The following is a 27,196-nucleotide window of genomic DNA, read 5'->3' as shown; positions in this document are numbered from 1 at the left end:
CAATGAGGCCATGGACAGGTATATCTCCATGTATATATATGTATGGAACCTATAATAACTCTAATAAAGAACTTAATGATAATAAATTTACAAACATGAGGAAATGTTGAATATAATACATATACATACATACTCATAGGATTCTAAAGTTATCTTTCACAAAGAAACTTTAAGAACAATGTCCATATCAGATATCAATATCTTTTTGGGAAAAAAATGAAACTGGCAAACTAAAGGAAACATTCAAGAGCTAATGTATCATAAAAAAAGTTATTTATTGAAACAAGAAAATTCACACTTGAAACTAGTTTTGAAGGCCTGCAAATAAGTGTGTGGGGTGGGCAGGCAGGAGCGGGTAGCAAAGAGGGGATGAGAAGAGATGAAATGAGGTGATGTCAGGGGATCTCCCTAAACCATGCTAGGGGTCATTCTACAGTCAGTGGGGAACTACTCAAGAGTTTTAAGAAAGAAACTAATGCTCTCTCACCTACATTTTAGGAAAGATGTCTGAGTAAAACAATGTTAGTGGAGCGATAGTAGGCAGGCACATGCATTAATTCAAGCGAGTCAAGATTATGGCATGGAGTAGGGTGGCAGCAGTGAGAATGGAAAGGCATGGATGGATTGAAGAGATTGGGAGAGCAAGACGGACTTTGGGATTGAGTGGTCAGAAAAAGAGAAAAAAAATTAAACTGAAAGGTAGAGCTGTCTCCTAAAAGGAGGAAAACAGGCAGAAGACTGAATTTGAAAGGCTAGAGGAATAAGGAGTTTAGCTTGACAAGCTACATTTCAGGAGCCGAGAGGAGGTGCAAACAGTGGTTTCCAGGAAGCAGTCGTGTACGCAGGACCAGAGCTCTGGGCTACAGATACTGATGTGAGGCTCATCAACAGGCAGCAGACCCCCGTGACAGCTTCTCCAGAAAATCTGCTTTTCTGCTCCCAGTCCTCACATCCCCAGACAAACTCCCTTCCTGGCCCAGAATCTTTCCAAAAGAACTAGGAAAAACAACCTGACAGTAAAGTCTCTCTCTTTCTTAAATGTTTAACCTCTATTTAACTAATCCCACCCCCACCACTACCACACAACTGTACTCGTCTCACACGCTAGTAAAGTAATGCTCAAAACTCTCCAAACCAGGCTTCAGCAATACGTGAACCATGAACTTCCAGATGTTCAAGCTGCTTTTAGAAAAGGCAGAGGAACCTGAGATCAAATTGCCAACATCTGCTGGATCGTCAAAAAAGCAAGGGAGTTCCAGAAAAACATCTATTTCTGCTTTATTGACTATGCCAAAGTCTTTGACTATGTGGATCACAATAAACTGTGGAAAATTCTGAAAGAGATGGGAATACCAGACCACCTGACCCGCCTCTTGAGAAACCTCTATGCAGGTCAGGAAGCAACAGTTAGAACTGGACATGGAACAACAGACTGGTTCCAAATAGGAAAAGGAGTTCGTCAAGGCTGTATATTGTCACCCTGCTTATTTAACTTATATGCAGAGTACATCATGAGAAACACTGGGCTGGAAGAAGTATAAGCTAGAATCAAGATTGCCGGGAGAAATATCAATAACCTCAGATAGGCAGATGACACGACACTTATGGCAGAAAGTGAAGAAGAACTAAAGAACCTCTTGAAGTGAAAAAGGAGAGTGAAAAAGTTGGCTTTTAAAGCTCAACATTCAGAAAACTAAGATCATGGCATCCGGTCCCATCACTTCATGGGAAATAGATGGGGAAACAGTGGAAACAGTGTCAGACTTTATTTTGGGGGGCTCCAAAATCACTGCAGATTGTGACTGCAGCCATGAAATTAAAAGACACTTACTTCTTGGAAGGAAAGTTATGACCAACCTAGGCAGCATATTAAAAAGTAGAGATATTACTTTGCCACCAAAGGTCCATCTAGTCAAGGCTATGGTTTTTCCAGTAGACATGTATGGATGTGAGAGTTGGACTGTGAAGAAAGCTGAGCACCAAAGAAGTGATGCTTTTGAACTGTGGTGTTGGAGAAGACTCTTGAGAGTCCCTTGGACTGCAAGGAGATCCAACCAGTCCATCCTAAAGGAAATCAGTCCTGGGTGTTCACTGGAAGGACTGATGCTGAAGCTGAAACTCCAGTACTTTGGCCACCTCATGCGAAGAGTTGACTCATTGGAAAAGACTCTGATGCTGGGAGGGATTGGGGCAGGAGGAGAAGGGGACGACAGAGGATGAGATGGCTGGATGGCATCACCGACTCGATGGACATGAGTTTGGGTAAACTTCAGGAGTTGGTGATGGACAGGGAGGCCCGGCGTGCTGCAATTCATGGGGTCGCAAAGACTCGGACACGACTGAGCGACTGAACTGAACTGAACCCCGACCACAGAAAACCTTCCACAACTCCATCCTGTCCAGGAATCTCAAGTGTATTTCATAAACGAGCCCCTAATCCCAGTGTGGCTCTGTGTTCATTGTGAGGTTTAGGAAAGTATGTGCCATGTTAACTTTTTAAAACTTATTTGGTTTTGGTGGGCGCAGGGTCTTCATTGTAACGCGCAGACTATCTCCAGTTGTGGCAAGCAGGGGATACTCTTCCTTGTGGTGTCCGGGCTTCTAACTGAAGTGGCTTCTCTTGTTGCGGAGCACAGGCTCCAGGCACACAGGCTTCCGTAGTTGCAGCTTGCGGGCTCTAGCGCTCAGGCTCAGTAGTTGTGGTGCAGGGGCTCAGCTGCACCAAGGCATGTGGGATCGTCCCAGAGCAGGGATTGACCCCGTCTCCCCTGCACTGGCAGGAAGATTCTTAACCACTGGACCACGAGAGAAGTCCCCATGTTAACTTTTCATTCCACACTTCAGGAAATTTGTGTGAGGGACTGTATAATTTTCCAGGATTCATGAATGCTGGCTGATGAGCTGAAGCCTGGAGGATGTGGCTAAAAAGTGGTGGGTATACAGTAATAAAATATAGATACTGTACTTCTAGTCTTTCCACTCATGTATGATTTTGAGAAAATCATTTTCATTCTTTGTTTCAGTCCTGTCACTACAGATCAGGAGAAAAGAACGAATGATACCAGCCCTGACTCATCTTTCCAGGGTTGTTGTGACACTGGAATGAGACTCTGAGTTTAGGGAACTTTCAGGGGTAAGAACGATACAAAGCTTACTTAAGTTTGTATCTCAGGTTTTGATATAAAACCTGATATAAAATCACCACTAACAATGTCTATAAAGAACTTCGCTCAGTGGCTGGGATGCAGTAAATGCTCACAGAATGTTGGCTATTAGCATCCAGGCTCTTTGTGTTCCCAGTTATCCAAGGATGACATGGCAGTCTATTATTGGCTGACCAATCTTTTCATTAGGTAAAAAGCACTTAGAGGTCCTGCCAACCATTCAGTAGATCCTAGATCTAATGTAATCTAGACTGTAAATCATTCCCTGACTGTCAAAATGACTGCTCAATGAATGCTTTACATCTCCCCATTTCCTTAGCTCAGACTTGCTGATCACAACAACCAGGCCAAGCTATGACAGCTGCTGCTGCTAAGTCACTTCAGTCGTGTCCGACTCTGTGCGACCCCATGGACAGCAGCCCACCAGGCTCCCCCATCCCTGGGACTCTCCAGGCAGCTATGATGGCAGAGTGATGAAATAGTGAACCCAGGGAAAGGTGAAGCCAATGTAATAAAGAGGGGAGGGGCTGAAGAAAAGTATAAGTAGCTGTGATGAGGCTCAGAGCAAATCTGGGCACACTGTCTTCCTGAACTAAGGTGCAGAATACTGTTCCCCACAGCCCTGGCCTGAAAAACTCCATGGGGACATGAGTCCTAAGCCTGGAGTTCCCTTTCCCACAGACTGCTGAACTGCTTTTAGGCAGATGGGCTTTTAGGGACAGTAAATTGAGGGACCTGGGTCCTGAAGTCCAGACACGAAGCTTCCTTGTCTCTCCATGAGAGGCATAGTCCCCCACCTTCCCTGGAACAGAAGGGCCTCCATCTGCCTGTTGGAGCCCTCTTCCCCTGTTCTGTTCATGCCCAGAGCTGCTTTTCAACCCTCCTGCCTAACCATACCCACTGGTTCTACTAGGTGCTCCAGAGAAACTACTGAACTGAGAGCTCCATACTCTGCTGGTCTTCTGCACCTCACAAGGGAAGACTATGAAGTTTACCTTCTGTTTGAGTGTCCTTGCTGGTATGTATCCAGGACTTTCTACTCTGTCGTATAAGGCACAGGTTAATATAGAACGGAGGAGGGCAGATGCAGGATGTGGGGATGGCACAAAAGAGAGTCAAGAGAAACTGTCAGGAGCAGCACTGGGGATGCCCCCTCAGACTCTAGCCAAAGGCTCTCTGGACAGGCTGAGAAGCCCAGTGCTAAGCTTGGGCTTCTTGTTCCACACTTGGAGAGTTCCACGCTCAGCACTCAACAGTGAGTGTTCCACCTTGGTTATTCCAAAATACAGGCTTCATCACACAGGGGCAAGTCTCAGTGTAGTCACAAGGACAGAGAACTCATTTTGACGACTGATATGCTGGGAGGGACTGGGGGCAGGAGGAGAAGGGGACGACAGAGGATGAGATGGCTGGATGGCATCACTGACTCGATGGACATGAGTCTGAGTGAACTCTGGGAGTTGGTGATGGACAGGGAGGCCTGGCATGCTGCGATTCATGGGGTCACAAAGAGTCAGACACGACTGAGTGACTGAACTGAACTGAACTGAACTGATGCCTCCCTGTTGCAAAAGCTTAGAGACTCAGAATGCGGGGAATGGAGAAGATGGGAACAAAAGATCAAATGCAAGGACCCTCCATCTGTACTCCCTGACTATCATGAAGCTCTTCTGAATTCGCCAGAGCGACCTTTCCCACCACACCCTGACTACCTAGGTTGTTGCATCACAAATTAGCTGTGTGACCTTGGACAAGTTAATTAATCTATCTGGGCTTCAGTTTCTACAGTCAAAATGGGGATATTCCTACCTACATTATAGAGTCATTGTGAAGATTTAGAACAAGAGTGCAATGGCTCTTGTCCTTATTAATACCCCACCCTTTTTTCCTTGGGGTTTCTAACTGTGTGAGTCCACAGAAAAGGGTGTGGTGAGGTACAGGCCTGGGCTTGGACAGGATTAACATAAGAACTAAGGGCAGCTGAAACAAAATATTTCTGATATTAGAATCAGCCCTCCTCCTCTTTCTTCTCTCTTTTTTAAAAAATTCATTTATAAAAGCACTGCACAGTCATACTAGAAAATTGAGAAATCTTAAAAAGTATAAAAAATAAACAGCATTCATAGTCCCACCTCAGTCAACACACGCTAATGCACTTTTTGAATTTATTCCCAGGCTTTATTTTATTTATTTTAAAGGCTTATTTTTGTTTCTTTACTTGTTCTTAGATAATTGGATTACTAGATTAAATGCACATTTTTATTATTTTTTAACTGAAAGGTTATTAGTATTCCTTTGCTGTTTAATATTCTTTATAAATGCAGTTTTAATATATATGCTGTTCCATTTGTTCACACCCCTTTGTATTTCAATATCCAACATTACTGTATTGGACATTCGTATTTCAAACATTTACCTATTATAAGAAAGAAAGAAAGTGAAGTACCTCAGTCGTGTCCAACTCTTTGCAACCCTGTAGCCTACCAGGCTCCTCCATCCATGGGATTCTCCAGGCAAGAACACTGGAGTGGGTTGCCATTTCCTTCTCCAGGGGATCTTCCTGACGCAGGGATCAAACCCAGTCTCCCACATTGAGGGAAGATTCTTTACCAGCTGAGCCACAAGGGAAGCCCAAGAATTACCTATTATAAATAGTGTTAAAATGAGCACATTTACTAATAATCTTGATCTACATCTGATTATTTCTTTAGAATCAAGAATTCTTGGGGTTGTAATTATTAGGTCAAAGGTGACAAACCATTTACAATTCTTGATGCTCATTTTTAAATTGCTTTTGGAGAAGACAGAATCAATTCCCATTCCTATAAGTAGTAAATGAGAGTCTTTCTCATTGTACTTTCTTAGGCTGAATATTGTTAACATTAGACAAAAATGATTATTAAAACTATTAGATAAAATGGTATGTCATTGTCATGTACATTTTGATTTTTTAATGTCAAGTACCTTCACATTTCCTGCCCAACTGATTACTACTTTAAAATTGTCCGTATTTCCATTCAGCTAAGAAGCTGTTTACTGTCTTGTTTGTTCTAAGAACTTCTCATATCTATTCCTCAGGGACATTTTTCTCTGCTCACTCATCTGTGCAGAAAGATGACCCTTCCCCCTATTTGGTCTACCTCAAGTCTCACTTCAACCCCTGTGTGGGCGTCCTCATCAAAAGCAACTGGGTGCTGGCCCCTGCTCACTGCTACTTACCGTGAGTGTTGACCATCCTCACCCACTCTACTCACTCTGCATTGGTGATTCTCAAACAGGGGCAACATTCCCCCCAGGGCACATGTGGCAAAGTAAGACATTCTTGGTTGTCACAATAGAGTGAGGGCTGCGGGGAGGGCTGTGTTAACGGCATCTGCCTGGTGAACGCCAGGGCAAGGATGCTGCTTAATATCCTATGCTGCACATGGCAGCCCCCCACAACACAGCCATCCAGCCCCGCACGTCAACAGGGCTGCTGGGGGGCCTCCTCAGTCTCCCATCAGTCTTTCCAAGGTTTTTTTACTGGCAATACAAGTTTTGTCAGTTAAGGAACCAGCAGGCAACTGATGGTGCACTCATATTTTATTAAATTGAGAAGAATTGATTAAAAAAGAACTAATGACAAAGGTATGGTCTAGTTACAGGGAAAACATAGACAACAGTTCAGTTCCTCTGGGGTTCAGTATTAAAAGATGCACTTACTACTCCCAGACCTAAAGGGGCAGGGGGAGAATGATTTTAGGCAGGGAGAGGAAAAGAGTCAGTGAGAGGGAAAGAGACAGCACTGTGCACAGAGACAGCCTGATAGCGGTCCTAACCTTTGATCAGGAGACGATCGACAGCCACAACCCTGCAGCAACCCAACGGGGCAGGGCAGCTGGGAGGATAAACTCGCCCACCTCTCCCTTCTCCTTCATGTTCCTTTCTGGTGCTTCTTATCAGCCAAATACCAATCAAATGCCAAAGGACAAGAAAGTGCATTGACTTAATCCACCTATTTCACCTTCCAAAGTACAGAGATGGATGAAATAGAGTTGTGAGGAGATCTGATAAAGCAAACAGGAGCTGTCCAACACTCAAGTCACCTCATTCTCTTCCCGACACCAGAATGGAAATGCCCAGATAGGCTAGAGCTGGAAAGGAGGGGAAATAATATTTTTAGACCATGCATTCTTTTCTCTCCCACTACATGAAAACAGAGAAGTGAAAGGCTCCACCACTTAACTGTGTGATCATGGATGAATACTCTCATGTGCCTCCATTCCTTCATCTGTAACACGGGGATTCTGTTCTGAATCCCTGCTTTGTTGTGAGTAGTAAATGGGGGAATCCAGGATTCAGACAAAGCTCTTGGCAAAGCGCCTGGCCCACTGTAGCATCAGCTTTGATGATGATACCAGCAATGATGATGATGGTGACTTCCAACCCCTTGTCCCTCCAGAAATCTGAAGGTGATGCTGGGAAATCTCAGGATCAGAATCAGAGATGGGACAGAGCAGACAATTAACCCTATCCAGATTATCCGCTACTGGAACCACAGTCATAGTGCGCCCCAAGATGACCTCATGCTCATTAGGCTGGCTAAGCCTGCCATCCTCAACGAAAAAGTCCAGCCCATTGCCCTCGCCACCAGCACCGTCAAGCCGGGCACCATCTGCATGCTTTCCGGTTTGGACTGGAGCCAAAACAACAATGGTGAGTGCACCTGCCCCTGAACATCAATTCATGAGTTATATCTGATGAGACAGGCCGGGGAGGAGCCCCATGTCTGTGTAACTGAGAGCGGAGGAGGGTGGGGTGGAGACCAAGGGGGAGGTACTATCTGAGGGGTCTGGCAAAAAGAGACCCTCCCAGAAGTCCAGAGTCCTCCTTTCCCAGGCTGTCTAAAGCCCCACTGCTTCTTCAGAGCTTTGGCAGATGGAGCCACCAGGCCACCTGACTCAGCACAGAGGCCACGCCTCCTGACTGTCAGAGGCACAGTTCACATTAAAAAGGCTCCTTTTTCCCATACTGGCTCACTTCTCTTGTGGAGGACACCTGAGAACTTGAGTCAGGTCACCTCTTATTCCTCCAAGAACAGACACAGAGTAGAAAGAAAATGCTGCTTTTTAAAGAGACATAAAGGCCATTTCAAAATCTTCAAGATTAACCCTCATAACCATGCACAAAATCACGTCTTCTTTCTTCCTCATTATTTTGTTCAGTTCAGTTCAGTCACTCAGTCATGTCTGACTCTTTGCGACCCCATGGACTGCTACACGCCAGGCCTCCCTATCTATCACCATCTCCCGGAGCTTGCTCAAACCCATGTCCATTGAGTTGGTGATGCCATCCAACCATCTCATCCGCTGTCGTCCCCTTCTCCTCCTGCCCTCAATCTTTCCCAGCATCAGGGTCTTTTCAAATGAGTCAGCTCTTCACATCAGGTGGCTCAAGTATTGTTCAGACAGACACAAAACATCAGTTGAAACAGAGGCTGGGGATTGGAGAGCTAAATGACATTTGTGAACAGGAAGGTTTCTTTTATCCCTGTCTTTCCTCAGGCAGACACCCTGATTTAAGGCAGAACCTGGAGGCCCCCGTGATGTCCGACACAGCCTGCCAGGAAACCGAACAAGGAAAAAGCCACAGAAACTCCATATGTGTTAAATTTCTAAAAGTGTTCAGTCGAATTTTTGGGGTAATCTTTTCTCTCTATCCAATTTTCATTCATTTGGATATGCCTAGTTAACTATTTAACCACGGTATTTAAAAAATAGAAAGCCCACAACTTCACAAATTTTTGAGAATTTGGTAAGGCTGCAGCAAAGCCTCCGATTATCTTCAGTAAAAAGCCCTCATTAGAGACGTCTGTATTCATTAAGGGGCATCAAGCAACACCTAGAGTTAATAATTGGTTTTTATTCTCATAGCTGCAACTGAAAATGGGTAGCACTTAAAAAAAAAAAATTCAAATACTTCACAAATTGAAACAGGCTTCACCAGTTCAAGTAAATGGAGTTTGACTCATTTTAAATGTGAGTTCTAGAAAGGCTTTTCTCTGACTTTCTCAACATCACACAACGCTAGTTGTGACAAAGTTAGATGAATGAATCAAGCTTCCAGTCTGCGGACTCTTATCTTGATGAAGCATGCTACCTCTAGGCAGGATGCACCCACACAGGGACTAGAGAGCGCCTATAACGAGATTTGACTGCATCTGTCTGCCTCCCTCTCTCTGTGTAATGATACCTTCTAGGAGCTGGCCGTGGCTACTGTCATCTGCAAAAACAAGCTGCAGGGGATCGAGGTCGGACACTTCATGGGAGGGGATGTGGGCATCTACACCAACGTTCAGAAATATGTCAGCTGGATTGAGAGCACCACTAAAGACAAATGAGACATGTTTCTCCCTAAGTGTCCCAGAAGCTCTGCCGTGGACGATACCAACCACGAACAACTTACCCCAAATTCAAAATAAAATGTCCAAATAGAAATATTTGGATTTACCACACCAGTATCTTGTGTTTTCTCATTTGTATCTCTGCGCATATCCCATAATGAGCTGAAGAACCAAGAACAAAACGTGAAATAAGATAATAGAGTTATACCTATTATCTCATTTAAAGCTTATAACCAACCCTCGAGGTTGTCTTTTCTTCCCACTTTACAAATGGGAAAACTGAGACAAAGAGAAGTTACTTAACATTATCTATAGGTGGTAGTTTATCCAAGCCTGAAATGGAACCCCAAAATGCCGGATTCTTAGCCCTATGCTCTTAGCCTTGAAATTATAGGCAAGTCCATAGCATTACAACAGATACTGACTTCTGTTCCCTGCTACCTCTCTTCTTTGCTTTTTGCTTCTCTTCTTTTCACAGCTATTTGTAAGGCCTCAAGAGGCAGGTCAGGTTTTCTGGTATTCCCTTCTCTTTCAGAATTTTCCACAGTTTATTGTGATCCACACAGTCAAAGGTTTTGGCATAGTCAATAAAGCAGAAATAGATGTTTTTCTGGAACTCTCTTGCTTTTTTGATGATCCAGTGGATGTTGGCAATTTGACCTCTGGTTCCTCTGCCTTTTCTAAAACCAGCTTGAACATCTGGAAGTTCATGGATCACGTATTGCTGAAGCCTGGCTTGGAGAATTTTGAGCATTACTTTACTAGCATGTCAGAGAAGGCAATGGCACCCCACTCCAGTACTTTTGCCTAGAAAATCCCATGGACGGAGGAGCCTGGTAGGCTGCAGTCCATGGGGTCGCTAAAGTCGGATACGACTGAGCAACTTCACTTTCATTTTTCACTTTCATGCATTGGAGAAAGAAATGGCAACCTGCTCCAGTGTTCTTGCCTGGAGAATCCCAGGAACGGGGAAGCCTGGTGGGCTGCTGTCTATGGGGTCACACAGAGTCGGACACGACTGAAGCGACTTAGCAGCAGCAGCAGCAGCAGCTTACTAGCATGTGAGATAAGTGCAACTGTGCGGTAGTTTGAGCTTTCTTTGGCATTGCCTTTCTTTGGGATTGGAATGAAAACCAACTTTTTCCAATCCTCTGGCCACTGCTGAGTTTTCCAAATTTGCTGACATATTGAGTGCAGCACTTTCACAGTATCATCTTTCAGGATTTGAAATAACTCCACTGGAATTCCATCACCTCCACTAGCTTTGTTCATAGTGATGCTTCCTAAGGCCCACTTGACTTCACATTCCAGGATGTCTGGCGCTGAGTGATCACACTATCGTGATTATCTGGGTCATGAAGATCTTTTTTGTACAGTTCTTCTGTGTATTCTTGCCACCTCTTCTTAATATCTTCTGCTTGTTAGGTCCATACCGTTTCTGTCCTTTATTGAGCCCATTTTTGCATGAAATGTTCCCTTGGTATCTCTAATTTTCTTGAAAAGATCTCTAGTCTTTCCCATTCTATTGTTTTCCTCTATTTCTTTGCACTGATCACTGAGGAAAGGCTTTCTTAGCTCTCCTTGCTATTCTTTGGAACTCTGCATTCAAATGGGTATATTTTTCCTTTTCTCCTTTGCTTTGGCTTCTCTTGTTTTCACAACTATTGATAAGGCCTCCTCAGACAGCCATTTTGCTTTTTTGCATTTCTTTTCCTTGGGGATGGTCTTGATCCCTGTCTCCTGTACAGTGTCAGGAACCTCCATCCATAGTTCATCAGGCACTCTGTCTATCCAATCTTACTACTTCTCTCTGCCTCCACTGCTACCACTCTGGTAAACCTGGAGTATTGCAGTATCTCCCATTTTTGCCTTACTAAATTCAACCTATTCTCAATACAACTTTTTTTAAAACATAAGTCAAGTTCTGTCACTTACCTCTGCTAAAAACTCTCCAATGGTCCCCTCACTCAGAATAAACAAAAAATGTGTACACTGGACTATAAAGGCCTTAAAACCATGGGCCCCCCCTCCGCCCCTTTGACCTCATCACCCACACCTCTACTCCAGCCACACCAGCCTTCTTGCTCTCCCTTGAACACATTAGACACTTTTTTACTCAAAACTTTCACACTTTTCCCAGATTCCTGAATGGCTACCTCCCTCACTCCCTAAAATCTTTGTTTAAATATTTTCTGGACTTCCCTGGTGGCACAGTGGATAAGAATCTGCCTGCCAACATAGGGGACATGGGTTTGCTCTGTGGTCTGGGAAGATTCCACATGCCTCGGAGCAACTAAGCCCATACACCACACCTATTGAGCCTGTGTTATACAGTCCAAGAGCTCCAACTATGGAGCCATCCATAGTTCATCTATTGAAGCCTGTGCACCCCAGAGGCTGTGCTCTGCAACAAGAGAAGCCACCGCAATGAGAAGCCTGCACACTGTAATAGAGCAGCCCCTACTCATCGCATCTAGAAAAAGCCCCCACATAGCAACTAAGAGCCAGAGCAGTCAAAAGTAAATAAATACATTTTTTAAAAGCATACAGGGATTTCCCTGGTGGTTCAGTGGCTAAGACTCAATGCTCCCAATACAGGGGCCCTGAGTTCAATCCCTGGTCAGGGAACTAGATCTCACATGCTACAACTAAGACCCAGTGCAGTCAAATAAATAAATTAAATAAACATTTTTTTAAATAATAATAAATATCTTCTTAGTAAAGTCTTGTCTGACTACCCTATCTAAAATTAGGACCCCACTTCTAGTGCACGCTCATCTTCTGCAAGAATTTGGCAATGCATATGATAAACCTTAGAACTATGCATACGCATATTCTCTGATGTCTACCTTTAGAGTCTTACAAGGATGTTCACTGTAACACCGTAGAGAGCAAAACACTGGTCGGGTGGGGGGCCACAGAGTGTGGCTCATTTTTTAAAAGGCAGTACAATCATACATAATAATATGTGTGGTCATTCAATAATATCTACTGTTGTAAACACTGAAGACATAGGAGAAAATCAAAGATTTCTGTCCTCATGGAGTATACATTCTAGTTTAGAGACACAGGTAAATTTTAAAATGTATTATGTCAGGTAAGTACTATGAAAAAAAACTAGAGTAAAACTGGGAGTACTGAGGTAACATTTTAAAGAGAACATACATTGAGAATTACTCAACAAGGATCCCCAAAACTGGAGTAGGTTCTATGAAATCTTCTTGGAAATGCAGAAAATAGAGTTGAAAGGTGGTTGGGAAAGGCAGTGTCTGCCCTCCTAGAGAAATCATGATTAACATAGAAGAGTCAAAATGCGACGATCAGGAGTGAGGAAGTGAGGATGAGGAATATGTTTATGACAACTTGTGACAGTAAAGTGTGACAGAGTGTGGCTCCTGAGTCTTGAACGTACCCGGAAGGCACTGATGCTGACAAATGGGCAGAGGGAAGAGGATAAGAGATCCATCTAGGGGACATCCAGGACAGGGATCTCAGGAGTAAGCGTTCAATTGGCTACCATTCCTCTGCAGATACTGGGAAAGCCAAAACCAATGTACAAAGCTAGGGGCCTGGGAGTGAAAGATGCTGCCATCAGATAGTCCCCCAACTCTTCTACCAGTTCCTCAGAGATATCCAGTGCTGAGTTACAAAACCTTTTTAAAGAAAGCAAGCCTGAACGGTTGATAAGTTGAAAAATCCTGATTTTCAAAGTTATCTTTTACCTTAAATTCAGGATAAGTTCATCTTAATGATACTATGCTAAGAAAACTACAATGAGATTAATACTCTACTCTTCTTAACCTCTTTTGCACACTTAAAAGACATCATGTGTGAGTCCTATCTCAGAGACTCTGACAGAATTGCTCTTGGGCAAGACTTGGGTATTCGTGATACCTTTTAATCTGCCAAAGTGATTCTCACATGCTGCCAAGACTGAGAACTTGAAACTAACTTTTACCATGAAGCATGTACTATCTAAAGCTTTCCCAGAATTTTATAGAACACTAGAGGCTACAAAAACTGGTCCTCTAAAAACTCATGTTTACTGATTGCTTCATACTGCTAATATAAAAACACATTAACTCTTAGATATCGACCTTATATATGGTTACCTTTCTAAATTAACTTATTTCCTAAAATTTTTTAATTGTTTGGATTTTCTATGTAGACAACCATATCTGCTTAGAATAATGATAGTTTTATTTATTCTTTTCTAATCTTTAAAGTTTTTATTTCTTTAATGTGTTGTTAAGCATATTAATCAGTGGGGTTTTTTTCATATAGTCACAGACTTAAGCAAAAATTACTGCACTATCTAATTCTAGAACATTTTCATGACCCTGACGGAAACCATATATATCCATAAAGTCACTACCCAATACCTATAGTGCCAGCACCTGGAAACTACTAATTTACTTTCTGTTCTGCAGATCTGCCTATTCTGAACCTTTCCTATAAAGGGAATCATAAATCATGAAGTCTTTCTGACAGGCTTCTTTCAGTTAGCATGTTTCCAGGTCCATCTGTGCTGTACCATGTATCAGTACTTCTTTCCTTCTTACGGCTGAATAATATTCTATTATATGACTATGTGTGTGCACGTGCACACACACACACATCACACTTTGTTTATCCATTCATCAGGCAACAGACATTTGGGTTGTTTCCACTTCTTGACTAGGATGAACAGTGTTGCTGTGAACATTCATTGCTAAGTTTTTGTGTGGACATATATTCTCATTTCTCTTGGCTATATACCTATGAGAGGAATTGCTGGCTTATATAGTAACTGCATTTAATGTAGAATGTTGAAGTTTTGAAGCTACTCCACTAGCTCCCACTAAAGGAAAGAACCTCAGCAAAGTTTTCAGCTTTGTTCTTAAAATGCTCATACATTGCTAATGTTTTCTCTTTAATTGAAAGTAAGTTGTCTCCAACAGTTCATTTTGTCTTCAATCTATATGCTTAATTTCTTTGGTCTGTTTCTCCTATTTCCATATTTTTACTGTTTCCTGATACCTTCTCAGAGCGTTCTTTGAGCTGACCTTCCAGTTCATTAATTCACATCAGCTGTATCGATTCTGATGCTTAATGTCACTGTTGAATATGTCATCTAATCTAAAAATACATGTTTCAGAAACCAAAGTAGAATCAGATTTTTCCTCGCCACTAGACCTGTCAACTATGGCAGGTATGACCTGAATCAACCAAGCAGAGGCTCTTAGCCAGGATTTTAGACCTTGGTTCTATAATTCAAAGGGACATGTTTACAGAGGCAGTGGCCGTATCAAAGACACATGCTGCCAGTTGAAATGTGAATGGCGGTGCCAGCATCAGTCCCTCAAGAATCATTTGGTTGTGTTCTCAGTTGTTTAAACCCCCTTGATTCTCTTTCTGTTACTGATTCTCCAGACTTCCCTTTGATTCCAAGAGATAGCCAATTCCCTTCCAATAAATTAAATTTATTCTTAAGTCATATCAAGTTGGACACATGAGTTGGGATGTGGGGAGAGTACAGGAGAGTTAAAGAACTAATTTCTTCCTTCTACATAGTTCAGATTCTGTAGCTACTGTCATAAGTTATGATTTTAAAAAGCAAAGTAAAAAATCTATTATTTAAAGTCATAAAAACTAGTGACCAGAAGAATGACAAGTAAATAAAAATTATCAAATATTGGAGAGGGGAATAAATTTGAGGTTAAGTGAGACAATCCCCAAACTTTGATGAATGGGATTCAAAAGTTACAGTTCAAAGTTAACAAACCAAGTAAGAGAGGCAGAATATTTAGTGTTGTGAAAGTCATCACCAGAAGAATGAAGACAAAAGGTAAAATGTGACTACATCTGGGACTAACGTCAGGGCATGGAATGGGAAAATGCTGCTGTACATTTTCTACCTTTCTGTACTGCTCACATTTCTTCCTGGTTCACCTCTAGGCTGCACCATCAGAGATCTCAGTCCATAAAAGAAAGGAAGGTTGGCTGAACACACACACACACACACACGCACATGCACACGGACCCAGCTGCAGCTCCGAGAATGCAAACTATAAAAGATTTAATTACACAAGATTTAACTCAAGAGCACAGATTTGCCTCCAGATTTGTTTCCTTGGGTAAAACACAAAGTAGCCTCACATCCATCATGAGCTAAATCACACACAGAAGAGGAAGGAAATTCAATCCCAAAAGATGACTGGGAAAATGCAAGTGTTCTGTCCCTGAGAAAAGCAAGTCACAGAAACTTCAGTCTGTCATGATTTTGGATCTTGGCTCCCAAGCATCCCACTAACACCAAACTTGAAAGATTAGCTGCTTATTTCACCTGTTTAAAAATACTCAAAAACTTGAGCATGCCACAGGCTAATCCCAGCATGAAGTCTCACAAGTATGAACAAGAGGAACTTAAGGTTTACTGGAAAAAGCATAAGATTTGAGGTTCAAACATCTGGGACTGTTTCATTAGCTGATGATCTTGAGCAAATCATCACTCCAGCCTGAGTTTTGTCATCTACATAATGGGAAAACAATTACCACTTTCATAGAGTTGCTATTAAAATCAAACGAGATAATAGACTACATATAAGAATACTTGATATAAAGCCCAATACAAAGATTAGGTAATTATCATTATTACAACTGGTCACAAAAAACAGCTGTATAGGCATGGCATAATGGAAAATCTATCCTACTACTAAAAATATAGCCAGAGAGAGGTATCTCTCTACTTGAAAAGGATGATTATTATCATTTCCAGAAGACTAATATTGTGCTTGACCTCACACAACTCACAGTGACATCAGTGGAGTTATGCCTCCCTTGAACAATGACCAACATCCACATGCGCCTAGCACACTCCTCAGTACACAGCTTTGGATAAGGAAAAGATATGTGTTAGAACATGTTAATGAAAGTAGATTAGCATGGTTACTAAGAGATGGAAAAAAAAATAAGTATATCAAGTACTGTTCTTTAGATTACAGAGGGGAAATGTGTTCAAATAAGCCTAAAAAGAAGGCTGAAGAAGTATATACAAAGAACGCAAAGCTAACTCCTTAGGAAAGTAGTGTGATATAAAGAAAGCCTGGGATAGGAGTCAGGAAAGTTAGTTCTGGCTCTCTGAAACTCTGGAACAGCCCATTGCCCTCTCTGGGCCTCATTTTCTCTATAATATATAAAAGGAGTTAAAAGGCTACTTCACACAGCAAATCAATCATTTATAAATTGTTTATTATAGGCCAGGTAATATTCTAGGCTCCAGGAACCTAAGCAGGAAACAAAAACAGGCACAGTTCCTACTGTCATGGATTTGATGTGCTAGATGATCTCCATTCAACTCCAAGACCCAGCATGCTAAAACTCTGCCTTTAGGCTGTGGAGAGGCCAGAGTGGACGGTCAGGATGGCTAAATGACCAAAGAAAATAGGGTTTGACCTCTGAAGGGAGCAGTTTTCTTTTGGGGAGCAGAAGAAAGTGCCCCTCACTCCCATCTTGCTTCCCCCAGGTCCTGGGCATCAGAACTTAATACCAATTATGGCAGCCAATTGACTTTTATCCTAAAAGGCAGGTCTAGGGCTCAAAGAAACTTCCAGAAATAGAAATATGCTTTGTTTTGTTTTTCAGTTAGATAACTAGAGAAATGGGAAAATCCATTGATACTTTTATTAAACTTATCTAAAATGACTAACATTAACAGATAGATGAAATTTCATAAAAATTAATGATCACTATATTAATTGTTCCTAACCTCTATTTCTTTAGAGGTTAGGAAAAACACAACTTACATATGTAAATTTAAAAGAAATGAATTATTTGTTATATATAAACAGAACATAGCACTTCTTTTACCAAACATGAAGTCCCAGGCTTGATTTCTATAATACATGAAAATAATGTACTTCATATTATCAAGAGAGAAATACTACTGATTTTTACTCTGTATTTTCTATTTCCCATTTGTTGATTTAGTGTTAAAGAAAGAAAGTTTTTACTCAGCCATTAAAAAGAGTGAAATATTCACACTATAAAATAGATAATAAGAACCTACTGTATAGCACAGGGAAATCTACTCAATACTCTGTAATGGCTATATGGGAAAAGAATCTGCAAAAAGAGTAGATATGTGAATATGTGTAACTGATTCACTTTGCTATACACCTGACACTAACATAACATTAGAAATCAACTATAGTCAAAAAAAAAACATTTTTTCAAGAAGAATGAGGTAACAACATTTGCAGCAACATGGTTGGACCTAAAGAGTGTCATACTAAGTGGAATAAGTCAGAGAAAGACAAATATATGATACCACTTATAAAAAGTGAAAGTGAAAGTCACTCAGTCATGTCCGACTCTTTGTGACCCCATGAACTATACAGTCCATGGAATTCTCCAGGCCAAAATACTGGAATGGGCAACCTTTCCCTTCTCCAGGGGATCTTCCCAACTCAGGGATCAAACCCAGGTCTCCTGCATTGCAGGCAGATTCTTTACCAGCTGAGCCACCAGGGAAGCCCAAGAATACTAGAATGAGTAGTCTATCCCTTCTCCAATGGATCTTCCTGACCCAGGAATTGGACCGGGGTCTCCTGCATTGCAGGTGGATACTTTACCAGCTGAGCTAGTAAGCAGAATCTAAAAAGAAAAAATTGATACAAACGAACTTATTCACAAAAGGGACACAGACTCAAAGACTTAAGAGAACAAATTTATGGTTACCAGGGGGAGAGAGTTTGGGGGAGGGACAGATTGGGAGTTTGGGATTGACATGTACACCCTGGTAAATTTAAAACAGATAACCAGCAAGGACCTAATGTATAGCACAAGGAATTCTGCTCAATATTGTGTAATAGCCTAAATGGGAAAAGAATTTGAAAGAGAATAGATACACATATATGTATAACTGAATCACTCTGTGTATACCTGAAACTAACACAACATTGTTAATCAACTATACTCCAATATAAAATTTAAAAAAAATTTTAAATAAGGAAAAAATTTAAAGTCAGTCCTCTTTGGGAGAGCTATCAAAAAATTATCTCAAAACAGTCTCCTGACCACTCTTCTCTCTCCAACTCACAGGCCCTGGGCTCTTCAAGCACATACAGTCTTCCACAGGATTCTCTGACATGCCTGCTTCATCCTGGGGTTCCCCATGATCAGTATGACAGAATGAAGAAAAGGGTAGGCGGCCATGAGTGTCTCAGAGATGAAGAGAGTGAAGAGATCTGCAGGAAAAGTCTTGGAGCTGATGGAGAAGGGGCTGGCCAGGATGTAGACCATGTAAAGTACAAGGAAACAGCCCAAGGACTTCAGGACAGTGATATGAGCCTTGGCCTGAGCATCTCTTCTGCCGGCTGTATGGACCTTCATCTTCCTGTAGTGTCTATACAAAGAGACACAGCAGCCCAGAGGAAACAGGAAACATAGTGAAAGGCATCATACTTTCTCTATTGAGCTGTAATATACATATATAGTGCCAGTTTGAAATGGGGAATAAGATGCTGCTGTTTCCTTGGGAAGGACTGGAGAAGTCTAAGCTACCCCTGACTATAAGTAACAAATGGATCATGAAGTACACCAGAAAGCACCAGCAACTCAGGTAATAGGCCTTCTGCTTCAGCCACAGAGAGACAGGGTGTTCAATGGTCATGATCTTCCTACAGTAGAAGACACTGAGAAAACTCGCAAACCACAGGCTGGCCTGGCTTACCAGAACCCTGAAGACACTGAGCCAGCGAAGCCAATGGCTGCTCTGGAAAAGCAGGAACAGACTTGAGTCCACTATAATCAACCATTGTAGAAGCAACCAACAGACCACCAGGCCCAGGACAATGAGGTTATACGAGGATGCCCTGAATGTTCGGAGACATTCTCCGAAACTCCAGACCACAAGAACTCCATTTCCAATGAGGCCAATGAGAGATTCAGCTACTGCCTCCAGCATCAGCCGTCCTAGGATAGAAGAGGGCATGGCTAGGGAAGTCCCTCACTGCTGTCACAGAAGGTGCTCTGCTTTAGTGCAGATAAGTGTATACAGCTCCTGGCTATACTGAAGATTCCCTGAAGGTGATACCACACTCAAGGCAATTTCTTAGATCATAAAATCTGGATTTGGTCTTACCCTTCAGCAATCTGTTCTCAAGCATAGACTGAACAGCTCTGACCAGGAGCAAAGAGTTTAGAAGTTACAAATCTCTCTGTATTTGCATTCACATGAATGAACATGGAACAAACCCTGAAACAAGACATTTGAAAGATCACAGACACCAAGTCTCCTTCTCAAGGATATTGGGCTAACATTAGATACTAACACACCATATAATAAGGGCTTCCCAGGTGGCACTAGTGATAAAGAACCCTCCTGCCAATGCAGGAGACATAAGAGACGTGGGTCTGATCTCTGGGTTGGGAAGATGCCCTGGAGTAGGAAATGGCAACCCACTCCAGTATTCTTGCCTGGAGAATCCCATGCATAGGGCTACAATCCTATAGGCTACAGTCCATGGGGTCACAATAAGTTGGACACAACTGAAGCAACTTAGCATATATGCACATCAACAAGACAGACCAAATCAAAACATTCTTAGATTCTATACCATGCCAGATGTGAGCTTATTCATATAAAAAAGAAATTCTATTTTCTTTTTTAATATAAATTTATTTATTTTAATTGGAGGTTAATTACTTTACAATATTGTATTGGTTTTGCCATACATCAACATGAATCTGCCACAGGTAAACACGTGTTCCCCATCCCAAACCCGCCTCCCTCCTCCCTCCCAGTTGCCTGGGGCTGGTGCACTGGGACAACCCAGGAGAAATTCTATTTTCATAAAAAGAACTTTGAACATGTAAGAATGAAAGCTGAATAAACTCAGAACTTCAAAATATATTTTATTATTAAAGACAGAATTAGGGGAGTTCAGGGAAAGAAGACAATCAGAGAACCAGAACATATTTCACTTAAGTGGCAAATAATTAAGAAAACATATAGGAGATAGGGTACAGAAACCATTACTATTAATCAGGATCTCTGAGGTCATCTGCCCTTATGATTAATTATCCACAAACACCTGACTTAGTGTATATCTCACATCAAAATCTTAAGAGAAAGGAGATGGGCTCGAAGATGGGGAAAAAAAGACTAGCACAGTTATCATGAAATACAGGGAAAGTGCTTCATTTATTGTTCAGATCCCAACTTCCTTGGGACCAGCCAAAAGCAAATGTGTTTGTGAGAGGCCAAATCCTAAACTGGCCTCCAAAGTTCCCACCCCTTGGTGTACACACCCTGAATAATCCTTGAGCAGGTGTAGGGCTATGAAGAACAGGGGATGTCACTCCTGTGATTAGGCAATATAACATGGCAAAGACGGAGGGCTTTGCAGATGTAATTAAGGGCCTAATCAGTCAAGTGTGAGTTAATCAAAAAGGAGATTCACCTGATTTAATCAGCTAATGTCTTAGAGGAGGAACTGAGCCCTTCTGCTGGCCCTGAAGAGTCCAGCTGCCATGTTATGAGAGTGTTACATGTTGAGGAACTATGGGAGGCCCCTAGATGCTTGGACTTGACACCCCCACCTGAAAGCTGGCAAGAAAATGGGGCCTCATCCTACAAATGCAAAGAACTGAATCCTGCCAATAACCAAGAGCTTGGAAGAGCACCCTGAGCTCCAGAAGGCACACAGCCCAGCCAACATCTTAACTGTGGTTTTTGAGAAGCCTGCACAGAGGGCCCACTTGGGCTGTGCTGTGAGCCTAATCTACAGAAACCATGACACAATAAAAGTATGCTGTTTTAAGCTGCTAAACTTGTCTTGCTGTGCAGAGAACAGAAAAACCAGTATGGTATTTGATACAGGCTAGAAACAACTATAAAGGAAATGAGAAGACAGTGGAATTGGATTGGAAAGAAGGGGAAAGGCCAGGCTGGCTTCTTAGGAGGGCAGCACGGGTGTAGTGAAAAGAGTTCTGTTCCACGTCCCAGCAGTACCTGGGGCACTCTATGAAGCTGCAAGTGAGCCACCACCCTCTCGAGGTCTCAGCTGTTCCACTAAAAATATAATGGATTGTAGGACTGGATTTCAGCTCATTTAGGTCTGATACACAGAGCGCTCATCGTGTGCCGGGCAGTGTAGCAGACACAGGAACGCAGCAGCGAGCAGCCCCTGCGTCCAGGGTGCACGCGTTGTATCTCACCCCACCCACCCGAGGGCCTGGCACCTGAGAACTCCGCCTGCAGCTGTGGAGAGGCAAAGGGGAAGACCACAACTGCCACCGGTCAGAGAGCTGGGATAAGGCATGAGCCTCTCCAAGAGCGAGGCTTCTATGGTGACTTTTCAGGCAGCAGGTGCAACTGTCCTTCTCGCCTACCTGCCGCACTCCAGGTCTTGGCAGTGGAACCTCAGGCAAAGCAGGGTAGCCACTGACATGTATCCAGAAAGCCCAGTCTCGCCTCAAAAGAAAAAAAAATCACCAGAAACAAAAAGATGGTTTCTTGACAGATTATGAGTAGTATTAAGAAAGGCTAAACCACATAGAGAAATGAGATAATTAGTTAACTCTAATAAGAAAAATGTTTGTCTAAAAAACATCTAGCAACTAACACGAGGTTCAAGTCTTTTTAACACTCATTATTTCAAGATTACAGCTATTTTTTTTTTACTTCATTTCATCAGGGGATACATAGTCTACATTGGCAAAGAGAATTGGATTACCTATCATAATTTAGAAAAATGTGATCCTTTCCATGCAAAACATGAAAACTCAGTTTTGACATCTGGAGTTTAACAAAACAAGCACTTGGCATTGCTTAGAGAGCAACAGCTCTGGTTTCTATTCTGCTTTTCACATTACTTTCTCATTTTATTTCAAACTTAAAGAAGAAATAAGAAAAAGAGAACAGAAATTTCATTAACTCTACAGTAAGTTAATTATAAGTTAATTTTACAGTAAGTGAATTTTACTATTGGCAGTTTTCTAGAGTAAGGGCTGACTCGATCTCCCTCCCATGTCGTGGACACCTTCCATAGAATTCTTCAACAGGTCTGATTCCTCCTAACCACTGTAATCTAAATATCCTTAATCACTCAGTCGTGTCCAGCTCTTTGTGACCCCATGGACTGCAGCCCGCCAGGCTCCTCTGTCCATGGGGATTCTCCAGGCAAGAATACTGGAGTGGGCTGCCATACCCTCTTCTAGGGGATCTTCCCAACCCAGGGATCAAACCCAGGTCTCACCACATTGCAGCCAATTTCTTTACCATTTGAGCCACCAGTGGAAGCTCATGAATACTAGAGTGGGTAGCCTATCCCTTCTCCAGGGACCTTCCTGACCCAGGAATCAAACCAAGGTCTCCTGCATTGCAGGTGGATTCTTTACCAGCTGAGCTACCAGGGAAGCCCAATATGTAAAGGCAGCCATGAGTATCTCAGAGATGCGCCAGTGGTGGGTTCAGCAGAGGAAGAGCTGGAGATGATGGCAGAGAGGCTAGCCAAGGCATGAAAGCCACGTGAAGAAGCAGCAGCTAGAGACTTTGGTTTCAAAGACTCAGGTTTGACACTTTCATCCAAAAAATGCCTTCCACCTACAAGCTACCAGACTCAGTCCAGCTCCATCTCCTACATCTGACATATCTTGGGGACTCAACCATTCTGTACTCCTGTACACAGCCTTTTTCAATGCTTCCCAGAACTGTGCCCACATCACCATCAGAAGGCATCTAGAAGGCAACTAGCCAATAGCAGCTGTCCACCTGAGCAAATTAATTCTTCTCTTAATACACTGTATGAACCTAAACATTCAGAAATTGAGCAAACTAAGCATGTTATTAATAAGCATGTGTAACCAAAACTATCAATATACATATATTTATTGTCTTCCCAGCTTCTTTCCCACCACTTTATGAAGAGGTGGAGTTCTTATTCTCTTGGGTTGGTACCATGTCTTGGCTACTGGAATTCAGGTGTTTGCAGGGAGAAGGAAGTGCCAAACTACATCATTCTCCATGGCTTGCGTGCAGCAAGGATCAGTGTAAAAATATAAGCAGCAGCAGTAATGCTGGGGCAGAAAAAGTAAATGGTAGCGAGGGGACCTGGCAGATAGGGGAGCTGCTGCTGCTGCTAAGTTGTAGCCGACTCTGTACGACCCCACAGATGGCAGCCCACCAGGCTCCCCCATCCCTGGGATTCTCCAGGCAAGAATACTGGAGTGGGTTGCCATTGCCTTCTCCAAGATAGGAGAGCAGAAGCTATTTTCTCTGGTTCCATAAGTATGAAAATTTGGGAGGAGAAATAAGTAAGATAGACAAAATTTGGGAGACCCTCTAGGAAGCATGGCTTAATGCCCCTTCCCTTGAGAGTGAACCAGACGTAGAGACTTACCTCTAAACTAGAATGTCTGGAAAGGGAAGCAGAGTAAGCAGGCAGTGGAGAAACCTGCAGACACTACCTTAGGGCAATCCAGTTTAACAGGACCAATGAATAGTCATGATGACATCATGTACCCCTGATGTGATGTGATGTGATAAGAAGGGTGCCTCACCTCTGTTGTACTCTTCCCCAAAGGCATTCAAACCGAATCTAACTGTGAGGAAAACATCAGACAAACTCAGGTGAAGAGACATTTTACAAAATGCCCAAACAGTAACCCTCTAAGCTCTCAAGGTCATGAAAAACAAGGAAAGACTGAGAAACATCATAGACCAGAGGAGACCAACACTATCTGCAATGTGATATCCTGGATTGGATCTTGGAACAGATAAAGAACATGTATGGGAAAACCAGTAAAATTTGGATGAAGTCTGTAGTTTAGTTAACAGTTAGTGTATGAATGCTGGTTTCCTGGTTTCAACAAATGCATCAGGTTATGTAAGGTATTAACATCAGAAAAGCTGAGAGAAGAGAATATAAGAACTCTACATACTCTCTTTGCAACTTTTCTGCAAAATAAATTAAAACTTTATTTTTGAAAAGTTACATAAAACCCAGTTACAGAAGGCTGTTCACATGACAATCACATTTTTAACATTTTGGGACTTGTGCTTTTCCAGAGGAAATTTGGCAGATGGAGGTTTTCCCCTCACAAGATCATGCTAAGAAAAGAGTTGAGCGACAGAGATGGCAGACAGGATGTTCTGGATATCTGCTCATCCAAAGTAAAGTGTCCACAGTCCCGTGCTAGCACTAACCCTCAATGGGATGCAAATCTCTTGACCAGCTCCTTGTAAGGGGAATTTAAAGAGGGGCGCTTGGGGCCACTCACAGAAAGGCACCATGCTTCAAAATCTGACAGGTTTGGGTGTGCCTCCCCACTCAATCAGTCAGAAGCCATGTTCTTAGACAAGTCAATTAAGCTCTCAGAGCTCCTGGTTCCTCCTAATGAAGAAAGTTTTGAATTTACCTAGCCTGGTTCCTACAAATTAATGGCAGTATTTTTCTTTCCTTCCTTGGTGATTTCTCTCCATTTTCACTCCTGTCAACAAAGTAGAGGAACATCTGAAGTCTGCTGGTATTCACAGTACACAAATATAAGAACTGGGATGGTGTTTTAAAAAGGTGATCAGCTCTACACAATTCCAGAATTTCTGGACAGTAAGAGTGATGATAGGAGACAGGCCTTTAAAAACAGGCAGAAAAGTCAAAGATATAGAAGAACAAGTGGGAGTTAGGTTTTTCTGAGTAATATCAATATATTTGATTATTTCTTGAGAGCCCTGAATTCAGGTAATTATATAGTAATTTTCCCAACTATGAAAGCAGCAAACTGAGACAAATAATTTTCTGTATTTAAAATAGGTCAGCACAACATTATAAAACAATTATACTCTAATTTATATATATATATATATAATAGGACTTCCCTGGTGGCTCAAATGGTAAAGTGTCTGTCTACAATGCGGGAGACCTGGGTTCAAGCCCTGGGTCAGGAAGATCCCTTAGAGAAGGAAATGGCAACCCACTCCAGTACTATTGCCTGGAAAATCCCATGGATGGAGGAGCCTGGTAGACTACAGTCCATGGGATCACAAAGAGTCAGACATGACTGAGCAACTTCACTTTATGTATAAAATAGGTCAGAAAATCATGAAACAAATCATTACTGTGTTTAGACACCTCATTTGCAAGCGAGTTGTACACACATGGAGCCATCACCAGGGCCTCAGGCTCCTTCCTCCTGACATGAAGCTACATTCCTGCCTTTTCCCAGACCCTACCCAGCCCTCAGCCATCATCCAGAGAATAAGCCAGCTGTTCTGACGTGAAGTTACTACTGGCATGCCCAAAGAAGACTGACCTTACACCCACCCCAGCCGCTTGGGGAGGTTGGCGTGCAGTCTGTGCCCCTCCCCCTGCTGTGGTCCTTACCCTTTGACCCCTCTCCTTCTCCCTCCCCTCCCTAATGTCCATTAACTTCTATCACCTACCTGTTGTCAATTTCCATGCCAGGCAAATTCTCACACATCCATGGAGTTTCTCTTCTCCCTTTTTCACTTAAGGAATCAAACTGGCCAAGGGTCAGTTATCTAACTCCTTAGGGAGTTTTATCAAATTACCACTTCCACCTTTTACTCACTCAGGAAGAACAGGAAGCAAGCATACAAAATTCGAAAGAAAGTCCCAGCTTCTCCAGCGCTCTCTGAGAAGCAGTGGGCAGATGAGAGGCTACATCTCCAGCCTGAGCTTATAAAAAAGAACATTATTGGGAAACCTACTCTAAATGCTTTCAGTAAGCTTCAGTTTCACTGGAAAACTCTGGCATTTGAGGCTATCTTAAAATTTACATTCAATTTATGCTTTCAAACACTACTGTCCTCTTCCTCTTAATCCCTTCTTTCTTTTGTTAGTGTTTTGTTTTGTTTTTTAACTGGAACAACTAAAAAAAGCTGGTAACAATGATCAGGGAAACCCAAAGTCACATGTTTAAGTGAAATCTTAGCAATATAGAGAAACCTTCAAAATACTTGAAAAGGCCAAGAATCTCATTTAGTTCTTCCATGAATTGTATCTACCTTCCCACCCTCTTTCTATTGGCCTGCTGCTACTGCTGCTGCTAAGTCGCTTCAGTCGTGTCCGACTCTGTGCAACCCCATAGACGGCAGCCCACCAGGCTTCCCCGTCCCTGGGGTTCTCCAGGCAAGAACACTGGAGTGGGTTGCCATTTCCTTCTCCAATGCATGAAAGTGAAAAGTGAAAGTGAAGTCGCTCAGTCGTGTCCGACTCTAGCAACCCCATGCACTGCAGCCTACCAGGCTCCTCCGTCCACGGGATTTTCCAGGCAAAAGTACTGGAGTGGGTTGCCATCTATTGGCCTATTCCTTCCCAAATAGTAGCATTCAAAAGAAATCGTAAAATGGTTTCTTCTTTAATGTTCCTACTTGTTGGTTTAAAAAACATATCTCACATAAACTCCAGGGCCTAAAAATCCAGTATCTACAGGATCCCATAATACTTATTTGGGAAGGAAACTAAGCACCCACAAGATTTCATGTCTCCCCTACCTCTCTCAGATAAATAGACAGATAGAGATAAATAGATAAATATAAATTCTAGCAGTCTTAGGGTGAGATTTTCAGGTTGGATACATCCTGCTTCAGACATCATTTTGAATACTTTTTTCTTGTCCTAGAAAATAAAGCTTTATAATTGGA

General features: G+C 42.4%; 2 protein-coding genes across 2 annotated transcripts; one reads left to right on the top strand and one right to left on the bottom strand.

Annotated features, from left to right (window-relative positions):
- Positions 1 to 3,931: 3,931 nt before the first annotated feature.
- On the top strand, positions 3,932 to 9,636 carry PRSS37 (serine protease 37). The gene is made up of 5 exons (XM_055589543.1): positions 3,932 to 4,182; positions 6,243 to 6,384; positions 7,606 to 7,859; positions 8,708 to 8,844; positions 9,403 to 9,636. Exons 1-5 carry the CDS (start codon positions 4,149 to 4,151, stop codon positions 9,541 to 9,543), a joined length of 708 nt encoding a protein of 235 aa, XP_055445518.1. The 5' UTR covers positions 3,932 to 4,148; the 3' UTR covers positions 9,544 to 9,636.
- An 8,820-nt stretch (positions 9,637 to 18,456) lies between these two features.
- TAS2R5 (taste 2 receptor member 5) lies at positions 18,457 to 19,519 on the bottom strand. The gene is given in 2 exon segments (XM_055589542.1): positions 18,457 to 18,946; positions 18,948 to 19,519. Coding segments are annotated over 2 exon segments (879 nt in total). The 3' UTR covers positions 18,457 to 18,639.
- Positions 19,520 to 27,196: the final 7,677 nt, after the last annotated feature.

This window comes from Bubalus kerabau, chromosome 8 (assembly GCF_029407905.1).
Source record: "Bubalus kerabau isolate K-KA32 ecotype Philippines breed swamp buffalo chromosome 8, PCC_UOA_SB_1v2, whole genome shotgun sequence".
NCBI classification, from domain to species: Eukaryota; Metazoa; Chordata; class Mammalia; order Artiodactyla; family Bovidae; genus Bubalus; species Bubalus kerabau.
The sequence above is the reverse complement of the archived record's forward strand: the minus strand, read 5'-3'. Positions and strand labels throughout refer to the sequence as shown.